A 16412-nucleotide genomic window follows, 5' to 3' on the forward strand; every position below is an offset into this window, starting at 1 on the left:
AGAGATAAAGCCAGAGACAATTTTATTCACATGCCTATTTATTTCATAGTTTCCCCTGAAAATATTGAGGGTAACATGGAAGAAAAGATTGAGGCAACAAAAGTTTGAGGGTACCATGAAAGAAGGAAAATAAAAATCTAGAGTATGCAAGCAGATGTGATCTAATGTTCATTTTCCATATAGCTGAGAGACATTGTTGATTACTGCTCTTTGTGTGCTTTAGATATTCTGGCAACTGCTGTATTCAGTCTTACAGGAAGTACCTAAAAGTCCAAAATGCTATCATTTTTGTAGACAATCTTTCCTTTGACGATGACACACTCAATCAGTTCCTGATGGCCGCCAAACTGGTAGATCAAGTGTTCCCATCTAAAGAGATGTTATGAAATACATATCATATTTAAACACAAGAAAATATGTTATATTTTGGACAAAATAAGGAGCAGAAGAGCCAAACCAAACAAAAAAATCATGCAGAGTGCAGGCCAAGGATCCCATACGTAAAATCTCCTTCAGTTATACACACATACTTCTATCTACATACCTTCTCACTTTTGCATATTAAAATTAGCATTCCAGAGAAAAGGTAGATTTAGAATGCCTTTCCCTAATAGTTTAGCATTCTTCAGGTACACGTGAATGCATTCGGTCATACATCACATCACACATTAGCATTTGAGGAAGCTCTTCAGCTGTGAAGTTTGGCCTGCCATCTGTCCTGGAACAACAACTCTCCGCTCCACCCCTAGATCTGCTCCAACCAAAGCACTTCATTCACAGGGCTTTGACCACAATTCTCATTCGGTACCAGAATGTTTATTTTAAAAGCTGGCAGCACTGGAGGGGAGGTGCCAACCAAGCAAGAACCTTTCTTAAAGTGAAGCCAAGCGTCTGGGACGCCCTTGTCATGTATCGGAGCCCACGTGATCCACACTGGTTCAGATTAGGGTATGTTAGCTAACTGATGAGTAGAACCAGGTTGCCCCATTCAAATGTTTGATCCCCTGGAAAGGCTATCGAGAGCATGAGCGCCAGATGCTGATGCATATGCCAACCATGCCCATAAGCGACATATAACCAAAGTCAGTCTGAAGGGTGCCAACGCATGTACAGCTGCTCCCACAGGCACAGCGGTCCAGTTTCCATGAAAACAGCTGAACATGTAGTGGTTCCTCAGACAGTTGCTGATAACACATCTCTCAGGGTATGGTGGCATCTAGGTAGTGGACCAACATCTGTTGAATGAAAAGGAGCTTTGGCCATAGCCAAAGCTAGGGTTTTCCTTGTTTTCTTTTCTTGTCAAAATTCTGCATTGGATGAAAAGTAAAATATTGCATTCAAATTGATTCTAGTACTGTTGCTGTTATTATTATGCATGATAAAATCCCAATTGTTGTCATCCAGACTGTTCTACTACTTAAGTCACAGTCCTATGTGAGTTTAGACAGAAAAATGGTCCACGATTTCCAGCATGTCCCATGTGGCTGGCTGGGAATTATAGGCCTTTTTTCTGTCTAAACATGCATAAGATTATGTTCTTAATTTGGGGGAAGGGCACACAATTGACTCCCTGTTCCAAAATTAATTAAGAACAATGTACACACGTACCTCGGTGAATTTATAATAATGAGGTCTCCTTGCTTGCCAGTTTCTATGGAGCCGTGTGAGTCTGATTTTCCGAGAGCATAAGCTGCATTAATGGTGGCAGCAGCTAAAGCTTCTTTCATGGACATTTTCATGTTTACACAGGCCAGGTGCATTACCATAAGCTAGCAAAAGGGAGAAAATATACCAGAAATGAATAAATGTAACCCTATTTGTTCCTCAGTCATCTCTCTGGCACTGCTGGGCAACTGGGAAGCCTCTGACCTCACTATGACATAGGTTAGTTTCTGACGACAAATTTCACTTTTCCTTCAAGCCATCCTGGCAACATGCTCTGCAGTCCCCGCGGTCTTCGCACGAGCTCTCCTCCTGTATGAGGCCACAAGGCACACGGGTTGGCCCCACTGCTTTCCTTGTTCCCTTGCCATGCACCCACAACCCCCTTACCCTTATTACTGCCACCACAAAAGTTCTCTGGAAAGCCACATGGCCCTAAGGTATGGTGGGTGCAAACCTCACGAGGCTGCCCCAGCTTGCTCTCCCCGCTGCCGGACTCTCGCTAAGAGGATTCTCAGCATACTAGCCAGGGCTGGCAGCCGCTCCAAATAGTCCAGCTGGCTGCCTTCAGGTTGTGGCATCGTCTGCAGTAGGACTAGTAGGACCCTCCAGCACAGCCGCTAGTATTGCTGAGCCCGTGGCTGCTCTGGAGAGCTCAACGGGCTCCACTTGGCCATTGCAGCAAATGCTGGCAGGACAGCAGCTAACGGTGCTCTCCAGAGTATCCACTGGAGGCATCCGAAGGAGTGGTGCAACTTGCTGTTGCTCCTGCTCTGCTGCCTGAAGGGGGCCTTCATCCTGCCTCCTGGGAGTGCTGCCCCTGAATGCCCTGCTGGATAGCCGCCTGCTCCAAGCAGACCAGGATGCAATGATGCAACGGCCACCATTCATGTGTCAATTCAGTGCAGGGCATCATTAAATTCACCTGGTCTGCTACTCCAAAAAATGAAATGTACCGAGAAAAGAAAATGAATAATTTTGTATCTGCGAAGAGCCTCTAAATCCATTTCTTACCATCGAACAACAATAAGCATTGGGGTTAAAATCACTGCCAAGGGCAACAATCACTCCTTCTTTTAGCATTTTTCTAGCTTGAGGCTGTTTTAATCTAAGAAAAGAACACTGTGCGTTATCATTTATATTGCAATATAAGATGCATCCAGGCATTTCATAAATAGAAATAGAAATATTCCAGGAAGAAAATGAAGTTAAATTGTCATAGTTACAAACTGTTAGCACAGTGGTTTCCAACATTTCCAGAGCTCAGGGACGGCGAAAACAGGAAAACAACCTTGGGGACTGCTGAGGAAGAAACAGAAAGCACCATGCACAAAATGTATTCTGTGCATTAGTTTCCAAACGCAATACCAAAAAAGAAAAAGAAAATTTTCCAAAACAACCAGAAACCAAGCAACAAAAAATGACAACAAAAGAACAAAATACCAACGTTGAAGCGGTTTGGCTTCCACTGAGCCATGTCTCCCCTCCCCGGCCCACCTGGCAGGACCGGCACACCGCCTGCGAACGTGATGCCGACTGAGGAAGAGGTGCTGGGACACAGTCAGCCTCCGCGCCAGTCTGTGGTGAGCAGGCTGGGGCCTCGCCACAGACTGACAGGAAATCTCTGGTGGACTGGGGCTGGTCTACCGAATGGTGGTTGAAAACCACTGTGTTAGCAGTGACAAGCACCTACTGCTTTCATGACTTTTAAGATGAGCATTTTTTTCTTTTGAAATATCAGGACTAGAAAGAGCCTTTTAAAATGATTTACAGTGCAATCCTCTGCATGGTTATATGCAGGTAACCCATCCACATTCAAGCAGGGCTAACCTGTAGGTAACTTCCTATAGGACTGCTAACTTGGGTGTTAAATTAGCACTTTCAAACTTCTGAAATGGGCAGAAGTAAGAACAAATATGTTGGACTGCAACACCCTTTGTTGCCAGACAGTGTGGCTGTTAGGAGAAGCTGGGCAGGAGCACAACTGGGCAAAACATGGTTGAATTCAGTCAACCAATTCAATCATTCAGTACCATGGTCCTATGCCCCCATTCACACATTCAGCTGGGAGGAACCTTCCCTCAAGACTCCATCGCTCAGATACTCCTCATGTGGGGTTCCAGTTCATGTGAGCTTCCTTGCTTTTTTCTTGGGATGTTTCGCATGTGTTGGGCACACCTGTATAATTCATTGATTCTAATGGGAACTGGGAGGCAATGTTTGTCTCCCAGGAATAATATCTCAAAGGTGTGGCATCTGTCTAGTGCAAATAACAGAACACAAAAGCACAACCTCATACAAATTAGCATTACCTCAGTATGTAGGCAGTGGTTGGTAAGAGGACAGCAGCGCACCTTGCCCGAGCCAGTGCAGTGATACCTTCATCACTAATTTCTTCTAGATGACTGACAGCTCTAGCTCCCATCTCAGCCCCGAGCTAAAGTGATAGCAAAGCAAGATTGGTATTTATGGGTACAATCTTATGCATGCTTAGACAACCAGATAGTCCTGCAATTCCCAGCACTGCAGGAGTGATAGGACACTTCTCTGCCTAGCATGCATACAACAGAGCCCTAAGATTACAAAAAGGTGCCACAGAAAGTGTGTTTTCACTGGTGCTACAAAGGAATAGCTAATAGGTGATGAGTGGTTAATATTGGTATGATCTATGCCAAACATCTAGCATATTTGATGCTTCTGGATAGAACAAAATGCCACTAATAAAAAGTAGTTATTCCAACTTTACTTCCTTTTTTTTGGAAGAAATGAAGAAAGATGGAAGAAGCAATGGGAGGGTCACACGCTGGGAGAAAATGTAATCTCCACCCCCTGAAACAATCCAGGGATACAGCCGGGCAGCTGCAGGGCAAAAACCTTGTCTGAAAGCCCCGCCTCAACACAGGATCCAAACAGCTCTTGTATCTTTTCCCAATGTAACTTCCCTCTCTCCTTCCCTTCAAACAGCAGACCTTGCAGCCTGGACATGCAACCAAGTGCAGCCCAAGGGCTAAATCTGAGGGAAGTTCTCTGGAGTCACCTTCTAGTGGTGAGTGGGCCCCAGTTGCCTCCATGGCCAAGTGCAGACTAGGACCCAGAATGCCTCAGCCCCAGCCCCAGCCCCACGCGCGTGGCCACTGCACCACACTGGCACGGGCTCCGATGTTCCTCCTACCCTTTTGTCTTCTCATACAGCCAGGAAGAGGACTTTGGGAGCTCTTACTTTTTATTAAGCATGCTTGTCATTTAGACATCACCGGAAGCTGTGGTTCACTAAACTTGGAAGCAAATGTTTCTTTTCAGCAAAAGAACTGGGGAGCACCTAAGCCAAGAAGAGTCTTCACTTATTTCTGTCATACCATGGTTCAAACCAGCAGTCCTTGACCTGGAACACTCCAGATGTTCTGGATTACAATTCCCAGTATTCTTGAGTATCAACCATGTCAGCTGGGGTTAATAACAGTTGAAGTCCAAAACTTCTGGACAGCATCAGGTTGGTGAAGCCTGGTTTAATGCATCATTTAGCACACTCTTCATTGTTAAAATTTGAAATGCCTCTCCTGAAGGTTAGCTATTGTTGCTAAACTAAAATATGTTGGCATTTTTATGCTGCCTCTCTTCACGTTGGCCCTGGCCATTAATGGAAGGTGACTCCTAAGAGTGTCTTCAAAATGGAATTCAACCTTGTAGTTAAAGAGGTGCTCCAACTTTGGTTTAGAATGATGTCAACATATAGCCACTGGATATTAAGTCAGACATGATTGCACAGAAACAGATTTAGATGCTTTTAGTGACTTAGGGCACAATCCAGTGAGGGTGTCCATAACCCTCCTAACTCAGAGGATTATGGGTATCCTATACATGATGGGAGAAGTGCGCAGGCAAAGGTCACTTCTGGGTTCAAAACAATTAGCCTGTCTCTTCCCTTCCCTGCTTCCCTTCCAGATTTCTAAAAGCCCATCTGCAAGAGCACTCTTGCAGCCTTCCAGCTGCAGCCAGCATGGCTTTTTCCATACTTTATGCCCACCAGAAAAAAAGAAAGAAAGAATACATTTAAGAAGGCCAAAATAGACTGGGGATATTGGCAGCATTGTTTTGAAATCTAGTCTGGACCAAACATTGTACTGACAACTAATGATGGTTACTAGTGAAACTGTTTGTACCCTTTGAAAATATTAACGATACACAAACAGTAACTATTTACATGTGTATATTATCCAGCAGTGCTGTCATTACCAAAGAAGGTCATCTGATGTCCATCTTTTAATGTTACATCAGAAGGAAAAGATAAGCTAAGTCAATGTTTGAATGGAATGCAACATTGATCAGGAAAGGTCGAAGGGTCTAGCAGTCTAACTCAGTCACTTTAACAAACTGTGTGCTACATTTTCTTGTAGCTTATCGCTGAAAGGTAATATCCTGCTTTCGCACTCAAGTAAAATAAGCTGCCTGGGCATTACCTAGTCTCACAGCAGAATTCAAAAGTGAATGTGCCATATATTTTTTCAAGTACCTCAGCGCATTTCATTGGGTGCAGTTCATCCCCATGGAAGTTAATCTGTAACCCTATATCTTTCCCAGCTTGAAGAATTCTTCTTGTAGAATTCAGATCAAAAACACCCTTTTCACAGAAAACATCTATATTGTCAACATGTATTTCACCATTCAGGTCAAGTTCCTTCAGTTTAGGAAGATGACGCTGGATAATGTCATCAGCAGCTTCAATGGCAGTTTTGCCCCTATTAAATAGAGAATGTAACAAAGTCAATCTCATTTAAGTTTTATGCTCCAAGTTCTTAATTTTTATGCTCCAAGTTTCATAATTAAAAAAAATCTAAAGAACCAAAAAGGCATTTTACCTTGGCTATATGAAGAGTTTTAAATAATTTTGATATTTGCTGATATTTCAGCCATTTTTCATGGCTTTAAATCAAGCTAGAACCATGGCTGTACACACCATGCAACATCCCAATGCAGAGCCAATCCAGTGTTTGATTGCTTCTTCTGTGTGTGTGCACACATGCACATGTGCACAAGGGGGTGGGAGGGAGCACAAGGGGGTGGGAGGGAGCACAGGTGATTTGCAAGGTTTATGATTCTCAGTTAAAAAGTACCAACAAAATTTCCATGTAACATGCTGCAGATGGCTTAACATAACCACAACAAAAATTTAAGCTGCTGAAATACAGAAAGCTTGAGAATAGCCAAGAGTATTGTTCTTGTGCAATGACAGTGAAAACAAATCCTTATGTTCACTTTGAACATGCCCAGAGGTACTCTGTTCTTGAATTCCAAGTGTGAGCACTTTTCTCTGGCTCTGTTTGATTCTGGAAAAAACAGCCAAAGTCTGCCCTCTTCTGATACAAGGGGAACACAGCAACTACAAGCGGCACCTTATGCTTCCTATCTCCATATACATCTCTTCTAGAATTGTTACAGGTACAGGAAAGCTCACACACCCCTCAGGCCTTCCCTTCTCCTCACAAATTCAGCATGCTCAAAATCATTCTTAGGACATTTCCTATCATCAAATATCTGATAAGATGGCCAACAGAAGTACTAGATGAATTAGAAACATTTTGTGCAATTGGGTACCCTAATTAGATTGTCAAAATAGACCTTCTGCCAGTGTTCTGTTTCCTCTGTTGATGCTGCTACATATGGGCCCACAGTGATCAGAATTGTCTCCCAGATTGGGGGGTTGTGCATAACCACCAATTCTGATTTAGAAGAATTTTTACCCTTAAACCCTTTGGGAGGCAGTGCTGTGATCCACTCCTCATGTCTTTCTCATTTTTTGTAGAGATCAAGCAAAACGGCTTAGTCAGTGACCCTAGATAAGCCTTACGTGGAAATTAAGGACATAATGGACAGGTGAGAAGCTGTTGCTGGACTTCATCTCCTGTAATCCCTGATCATTTGCCCACACTTTCTAGGGCTGATGGGAGTTACAACACCTGGAGAGCCCCAGTTCCCTACCCCTCTGCTCCAGGTAGCACAGTGCTTGAAATGACAAGACAGAAGGATCATATTACTTAGGAACAGAATGGGCTCCGCAGTAAGTAGAGGAAATACTGATGGCCATGTCCTGCCTGGCCCGCTCAATCACTCGGAGCATTTTAATTTCTGTTTCTAGGTTTAAGCCATATCCGCTTTTGCATTCAACCAAAGTGGTGCCTGCTCTGAGCATGCGCAGGAGCCGGCATTTGAAACTTTTGAGGAGCTCATCTTCCAGGGCTTTCTGAGTGTGTTCCACAGTGAAATGGATTCCTCCTCCTGCTTGATGAATATCCATGTAAGAGGCTCCAGCCAACTAAAAAACAAAGTTCTCTGTTAAATGTGTGTTATCAGGAAAATTACATACCACTCTGCTGCCACGTAAAGTCACAATCCTTCTCCCTTGACTCCAATCCATACAAAATGCCTCAGAAGGGGAAGATTTGCCACAGAGAAGGGACTTTATGGTAGCGTGCAACCTTTCCCTGTTAGTCACTTTTTCCCTTCAATTCCCTCTGGACCATGTCCTTGTGTGTGTGCATGCACACACACATGAACACACACACACACACACACACACACACACACACACACACACAGAAAGAGAATGCAGCCAGGCTGGCAAGTTTCCAAGGAAAAGAGATGGTAAGGGGAGGATCTTCTCTCCTGTCTCTTCTCCCAGGACGAAGTGAACATCAGGGCTTCCTCATGTGCAGCTGGAATATAATGTGGGGCATCACAGAACAAGAAATATAGAGCAACTGAAAAGATATTCTTATAGGCAGATTATAATCATTGAACCTGTTGTAGGCTGATAAATGCTAACATTTTTAAAAGATGAATATATATTGTACAGTGTTTCCTGTATAACTTCAGCAACCTGTGAGGTATAGCCATGATTACCTATTTCACTGAAAATACATCATGGTGATATTTAGCAGGCTTTCATTTGGTTTGAAATGTAATGAAAGCAATGTCCATGTACTTTTCAAATGTTACAAAGTTCAATGTGGGAAGAAGTGAAATCCTGAAAATGAGTCTGCTCAATGTCCGACATGGCTTAGGTTTCAGGACTGAGGTTTGGCATCTAAAAGAGCCACGAGGGTACTGACTAGTGTTCAGCTGAGACTTGGGAGATGCAGTCCTACTCTGCCATGACGCTTATTGGCCGATTTTCAGCCAGTGTCTGATTCTACCACCCCCCCTTCCTTTTTCATCAACAACCTACAAAACCCTTCATCATCACTCTGTCTTCTGCTGTTTTCCCATCCCCAAATCTGAAGTTGTCCATACCCTGGTTTCTGTGCATTGTACCTAATGGTATGATATTTGTGCTTTTTCAGAAGCTGTGACACTATGGAAACATTGATTTATACAATAAAAGCAGAGAACTGCAAAAGGAAACATCCCACATCACCTCTGATAATGCAGATTTACCTTCAGTGCAAACTCATGAACCCTGTCACCAGCCCATACGGGATGTGTGTGTGCATCGACAAGACCTAATTACCAAAAAAAGAAAAAAATAGTAGCAAATGCATAATCTGGATAATTCAATTGCATAACAAACAGAATAGGGGAACATTACCACACTTTCAGAATTGCTCATTTTTCCAGAGAAGTGTTTATATGTCATATTGCTTTCTAAGTCAGCAAACTGCTGCGAAACAGAGAGGGTGGAAAAAGGGAAGGAGCTTCTGCTTTAATGCTTTCTTGAAACTGTTTATGCTCTATTTTCCTTTGTCACAGTAAGTTCAAATGAAATTTCTACTGTCCTTGAAGGTCTGTGAACAAAGTTCCAAGAAATCGGCTAGATGGAACCATTGCATTGCCCAGAAAAGTGCTTCCCACGTGCCATTGAGCAAGCATGGCAAAATCCATGATCCTTCAGCATACTCAACATTAAAAGGTCTCACAAAACCATTCACTTTATAGCAAATGTGCAGGACCCTGGACCCAGGGCGCAAATTCAAGCCATGTTCCAATCTGACCCTCTCTGTTTCCCTAGAGGGCCATGCCCTTTCCATTGGCTACCAGTGGGAGGCTGGTTTCCTGACTTTTGTGCAGTTTTTACCCATTCTAAAATGCTGTGATGCCTCTCACAGCTCATAAATTTGTAAGAGCTTTAAGCTACAATGTGCTGGTATTTCTGATTCCATCCTTTGTCCTTGCCCACTACAGAATGAAGCCCCCAAGAGCTTCTCAAAAATTTAGAGCTGAAACATGGTTCTGCACCCCTTCCCTACAGTAATCAATGGAGAAACAGTCTAGGTTTGTTGGTTTCTTGCATATTTTGGTCTAGGAGTCTCATCATCCCTCCTCACTGATGGTGATCTTGGCTTGGGCTGATGGAAGTTGTAGGTCAAACCATTTGAAGGATCCCAAGGTAGCTAAACTGATGTGCATGCTGGATGTTGCACTGCACTGGTTTATCAGTAAGATGTGGTGACAATCTGATTTCCAGTGAAGCCATGTTTAGATAATAGACATGCAAACTGCACAGAATCTATCATAGAATCACAGACTTGGAAGGTTCCCTTCAAGATCTTAGATCAATCCACAGCAAGATCATTAGTCAATCCACATATAGGTATGTGAGGTGACCTTTTTTCCCTGCAGATGAGGGCAAGACACGTTCTCATGGAGCAAAGCTCAGGTAACCAAGATTCAAGGTGGGTACCAGGAAGTTAGAACTTCCTGATGGTTAGAACCCCTAGAATATGGAAGGGACCTTCACAGGAGGTGGTTGAAGCCCCATCAGTGACAGTGTTTAAGGACAGGTTGGACATGCACATGGCAGGCATGTCATGAGCAGATCCAGCTGGAGCCAGAGGTCAGACTAGATGGCCTGTGAGACCCCTTCTGACTCACTCTGTTCCTACGTTTCTAAATGTAGGATCAGCACTGCAAGATGCAACTACAGCATACCAGGCAGTTCTCCCCTAGCCTTCTTATGCTTCCAGTGAAGGAGAGCCTGATGCAGTCTTTCCACTGCCAAAAAAGTGTCAAATGGCTCTTCATAGGCTTGGAGACGCACCAGCACACGGATGTGGCCCAGCCTCAAATAATAATCACACAAGATCAAAGTTAACAGATCTTGCAGAACTACCCCAGGCCCACAGGCAGCTCCATCTGCAAGCTCCACTGCTGAACTAGCCAGAAGAGAGTCATTACATTTCTTATCAAAGAGAAACTGCAGAGAACATTTGACTAAGTTTGTGAATCTCTGCCTATGAAAACACTGCATCATTTTGCTTGGTGCAGGGAAATCTGAAATGTACACCAACCTGGTAAGATACATTTTCCTGAACAATCAATTATTCTTTCAAAAAACACTCCAGAAAATTGCTTGCGAATAGCATCTGCATCCCCGACTGCCTTTATGTACCCGTCTCTGAAATCAAACAAAAATCCTAAGGTTAGTTTAAACCAGGTCAGATAGCCTTTTTCATCCAGAAGATAAGCCTCTCTTTCTGTCTGTCTGTCTGTCTGTCCGTCCGTCTGTCTTTCTTTTTTGAATTAATGGATTCCCCCTTAAATAATGGTTTAGCTATGTTGTTTGAGTCATCAATATAGAACAATTAAATTCATTAACTACTGTTTTTACTGATACAAAAATAACCCAATTCGTTGGTTACAAGAAAGTTCATCCATTAAACACACATGCACACTTTTGATCAGCTAGCAGCTGACCAGCAAGAGCAAGCCTCCACACCATCCAGGGTACATACTTGCCAATCACCACACTGGCGTTTTCCAAGACTGCCAGATGTTGCATGCCAGCCTCGAGAAGGTATTTTTCGCCTTTGGCGCAGACCAGCACCAGCTGCTGAGCGCCTTCAAGCAGAAGCTTGCACTCACCGCCAGCCATCACGTTGCTCCCTGCAGGCAAAACAGAGCCAAGTGAGCCTGGAGGGAGCGACCCGGATGGCCTCAGCCAGGGCGGGGAGAGCGGCTGGAAATTTCTCAGGTCAGGGTCTGACTTTTTCCGGCTGGTGACTCCTCTGTTAGTGAGGCTCCTTATCTATTGCAACTTTTACGAGAGTTATTTTCGGCGCTGAATTCCATCCCCAAAATCGGATCACCACCATGGAAAGCTCCTAGAAAGCTCAGAATAAAATTTGCAATAGAGAAGGAGCCCCACCAGCCTCCCCTGGTCGTTTCTCTTCGCAAACACGCGCGCCCTTCTCTCGCTGGTCTGATACAGAAGTAGTAAACTCCCAGGACAGTAGGTCGAATGAGGTTTTACCCACTATTGGTCCTACCACTAGACCCATTGAAGTGAATTTAAGTTAAGCTGATACTGAATACCAACCCATGGACTGTTTTATTTTAAGACTGCAAGTAGGAAATCATTTATTGTTGCAGCTCACGGTAATAGCACAGAAGGAAACTTGCTGGATCAGAACCGTGGAGGTACCTTAACCTACTAACACATTTATGGTGACATAAATCCACGAAGGCTTATCTCATAATAATTTTGTCAGTGTTTATAGTGCTACAGCTATCCTTCATTGTTCTGATTGGTTGAATACTCCGCAGGCTATAATGGTACCGTCCGCGCTAAAACGTTTCGCACTTCTGACGCATGCGTAGAACAGGTCCGAAGCTTTCTCGTCCTAAATCGCCAGAAGAGGGCAGGGTGAGTCGTGTGATTTGCTCGATAGGCGCGCGGCCTTGGGACGTGGGTGATGAATATCTGGAATTCTGTACACACCTAGGAATAAGCCTTATTGAACAGTGAATAAATATGTACTGAACAGAGAAACACGAAGGAACTTCCTAAGAAACAGGGGACGCATCCGTTGCCATTAGGAATACGGAATTGAGGGCTTAATTCCGTAAGAACTTCGGAAGGGTGCCTGGAAGAGGCCTTTGAGCTGGAAAATCTACATCATAAATAGATGCCAACTTCGCTCTAGTTCTTTCTCATAAGAAGTCATGTCCAAACCATTGTGCTTAGTTGGGCCTCTGTCTTAAACCCATGGTGCAATCCTGTGCCTGTCCACTCAGAAGTTCAACCTCTTGGGTTCAATGAGAATTACTCCCAGGTAAGTATGCAGAGCAATGTTCTCCAGCCTGGATTTACCTCTGCAAGAGTTCATTACATTCAGAATAATTCTAACCTTTTTATTAAACTGTCGGATTCTTCACAGAGAGAAGGAATAGTTGATTATGGGCATGTTAAGGTGTGCAGCAAAATGATGCAGCTTAAGTTGCATCTACAGGACACTGTCGTCTTGAATGGGTTTAAGCACCATGGTTTTTATTCCATAAAGTAGAGGAAATAGTCATTCTTTTGAGAAATTTCAAGCCATATTGTTCCCACACACGAACGCACATATATTACCTGCGTAATATGTGCATATGTATCTAGATGGAAGCAAAAATACAAAATTGAAGCTGTCGTCCTTTGAACACATCATGAAAGGACAAGACTCACTGAAGAAGACAGTCACGCTGGAAAAAGCTGAAGGCAGAAGAACAAGCAGGGCTGTCAAGCCAGGACTTTTTCGAGGGCTTTCATTGCATGCAACAACAATGTATATACGATGGTGCTCAGAAATTCTTATGTCATCCACCCAGTTTGTGCTGCCCTTCTGTTTGTCTTCTTCAGCAAAAGAAAACTGTTCTCCTTGCTTGGTTACCTGTACATTTAAATGCAGCAATTTGTTGAACGTGGCTCTTTTCATAAATAAGGCTGGCCATGCGATCTCCCTTCACTTTCACTCCAGGGAAGGAAAGAAAGTAGCTCCTAAAAGCACAAGCCCTGTGCATATTTAGACCCTACAATTGCCGTGGTTTCTTTTCCTGTCTAAACGGGCACATGACTGCGCCTTAAGTTTTCAGCCAAGCGCTTCCACGCACCAGCTCGTAGTTACGCTCATGATTGTGTCCTCTCTCTGCAGCATTAACTGCAAGTCCCAAAATCTGGCACTTTCACTCCACATATGATTAGAATGCCCGAACTTTCTCCCTACATGGAGAAAGCGCGAGGAAATCTCTCCTGTCCTTCCCACTCGCCCCGCCCCGCTGCTCCGCCCCGCTCCCTTTGCTGGCGTGGCGCGTTCACTGACAGCGCGCTGCTCCGCATCCTTCAGCGCCCCGGAGGGTCGCCTGCACCGGCCGCCCTCTCCACAGTTGCGAGCCGGCTCCGTTCGCGCCTCGTGCCCGGAGCTACTCCCGCCCAACCGCCTCCTCTTCCTCCTCGCGGGAAGTGCAGCCTTGCCGGGCAGAGAAGGAGCCGTTGCGGCGGCGGCGGCTTCCGCATGTTGCTCAGGCTGCGCTTTCCCGCTGGCTTCGCCCCCTGGTGAGGGGAGCGAGCAGCGGACTTGGGCGAGGGCGCGCTGGAAGGGAGACGCTTGGGAAGGGGCGGGAACGGGACCTCGGCGAAAGCGGATCTCTTATAAATCCCCTGCCCCCCACACTCACCCACACACACGCTCAGCCAGACCCGAAAAGGGAAATAAAAGATGGGCCCAGTTTGCCCGAAAGAGGGCATCCCCTTCTGGGATCGCTTAGCCAGCAATGGGATGGCTGGCAACTGAAGGAGGTTCCTTTCAGCCTTTGGAGAAAGGCTCTCCCTCTGCAGGAGTTGGTCGGTCTGTTCTGTAAGAGACTTTTGGGTAACTTATGGCTTCCGTTATATGAAGCTAATATATGAGAGTAGCAGTAAACTATATATGTAATTATGATCAACTTTTTAAAATATCCACACATGGTACTATTGAACAGCAGCAAATACATAAGATTAGATTTAGGTTATGTCAGAAAACGCGTGCTAAACTTTAAGGTGCTGCAAGACTGCTGGTTTTTGTTTGTTTTGTTTTGTTGCTGCACTAGACTAACATTGTTTTGTTGTTGGCTGCTGTCAAGTTGTCTCCAAGTTATGGCAACCCTATGAATGAAAGCCCTCCAAAAATGCTCTATCAGTGACAAATCTGTTCAGCTCTTGTGAATCCAAGACTGTGGATTCCTTTATGGAGTCAATAGTCCATTGCTAGTCCCCTGGAAAAAGATTAACGTTGGTACTGAAAATTATTCTGAGGCTTAAACCAGAAGCAAATTATTTTAAAATATGTATTTGAATATGTATATGTTACTGTTGCAAAACCTGTGGAGGCGTGTTTAAATTTGAACCCTGTTCCCAGGCCACTGGCAGCAGCTTTTCTCTTTACTGGGCTCCTGGGAGGGAGACCTTTCCGCTGGTGTTCCTTCAGTGTTTAAACTACAACTTTGTCTTTACCTGTGACACAAGTAACAGGAGAAGGGGAATGAAAGGTACCTGGTACATTTCCCTTTGACTTTTAAAAATGCAGGTATGAAATTGCCTTTTCACAGTGCATGAAGTTGAATATCTCTGAATTATCAGACGTAAGATTTGTTACTTCACATGTCATAGAATTCCTGCATATAGAAATTATGTTATTGCAGCTAGCATTTGTAACATATGAAGATTTTGTATGTGTGCTGTTTCTATATTAACTACTTCCCAGTATGTAGACACACAGCAAATTACATGCATGCAGGATAACTGTGCATAATGACCTGCAAGTCTATAATGTGCTAATGCATACACAGAGCCTTTTGAAATATGAGTTCATATTTCTGTGAATTTGGATTTAAATGCACCTGCAGCTGATCCTTGCTGCTCTGAGAGTATGTGAATAAATCAATCATACAGATGGCATCAGTAATATGGGGCTCTCCTGCCTAATGTGTGGGTGCTTGCTTCTTCATCATGTGTAGTATGAGTTCACACTGTGAGAAAGGGTCACTGTAGGTGGAAGTGAAATGTGAATGCAAAGTAGCCTTTGACATTCTGACCTGTCTGGAATTCCACGAACTCTAGAAACCCCCTCTGTAAAATAAACACTTTTTTACCACTTAACAGCTGAAGATCTTTTTCTAATGTATGAAGTGAACCTAGCTTGGGCATGAGAACTATTCTGTAAATTCCTTTTCCTGTTCGATTAATCATGATGTAGGAAATACTGTGTTTACGGTTGTCAGGACCAGCCCAAGACATTTTGCTGCCTGTGGTAAAGGACAAGATGGTGCCTTCCAGGTAGAGCCTGGCAGTTGCCGCTTACTTTGGTGTAACGGGTCAGTGCCATCCAATGCACCTGAGAACAGCAGGCTCACTTAGGCAAGGGGAGGCCAAGGCAGCCTATCCAGGTCACACAGCTTTGCCTGCCGACTCCTCGTTACCCTTGGAGGCTCAGGATCTTTCTCAGTTGGGAGAGGACAGCCAGGAGAGACACAAAGCGCAGATCAGCAACAGGCAAGCACGAGCAGTGCCAGCTTAGGGAGGTGAAAACACCTGAGAGTGAGGGTGGCTGCTCTTCCACACACAGCACCTCCTGCCTGCAGCGGCTCTTTCGCTCTGCTTCATGGTAGGACTGGTCCTAGAGACAGCATATGATGTGAGGAGGAAGCATTTCTATCCATCAGAGGTGCCCAGACCAGACAGAAAATAGATGCAGCAGCGACTTGTTTAGTCTCCCTGTAGGAAATGGATGAAGCAGCCCTGAAGTATTAAATAAGATTCATTTCTCTGACCCTGAATATGAATACTTTCCCTATTTCCATATGAACCTTCAGGCTTGAATGTGGTCTCTACTGCCTTCCCCTCTCTCTTCTGTTCTTTTTCCAGGTGAGGATTACTCAGAATTTAGGCATCGTTTATATCTAGGATCTCTTTGAAACTGCTATCCATTTCTCTTTTCCAGTCTCAGTATGAAGAATAGATTGAA

General features: G+C 44.3%; 1 protein-coding gene across 1 annotated transcript; it reads right to left on the reverse strand.

The window, feature by feature from the left end:
- Positions 1-26: 26 nt before the first annotated feature.
- On the reverse strand, positions 27-11597 carry AMDHD1 (amidohydrolase domain containing 1). The gene is made up of 9 exons (XM_044455594.1): positions 11388-11597; positions 10944-11050; positions 9094-9158; positions 7695-7972; positions 6173-6398; positions 3975-4099; positions 2677-2770; positions 1609-1769; positions 27-369 (listed from the first exon to the last, which is right to left on the reverse strand). The coding sequence occupies exons 1-9, from the start codon at positions 11525-11527 to the stop codon at positions 264-266; spliced, it is 1302 nt and encodes a 433-aa protein (XP_044311529.1). The 5' UTR covers positions 11528-11597; the 3' UTR covers positions 27-263.
- Positions 11598-16412: the final 4815 nt, after the last annotated feature.

The sequence above is a fragment of the Varanus komodoensis genome, unplaced genomic scaffold (assembly GCF_004798865.1).
Source record: "Varanus komodoensis strain SLA01 unplaced genomic scaffold, ASM479886v1 scaffold8, whole genome shotgun sequence".
Lineage (NCBI taxonomy): Eukaryota > Metazoa > Chordata > Lepidosauria > Squamata > Varanidae > Varanus > Varanus komodoensis.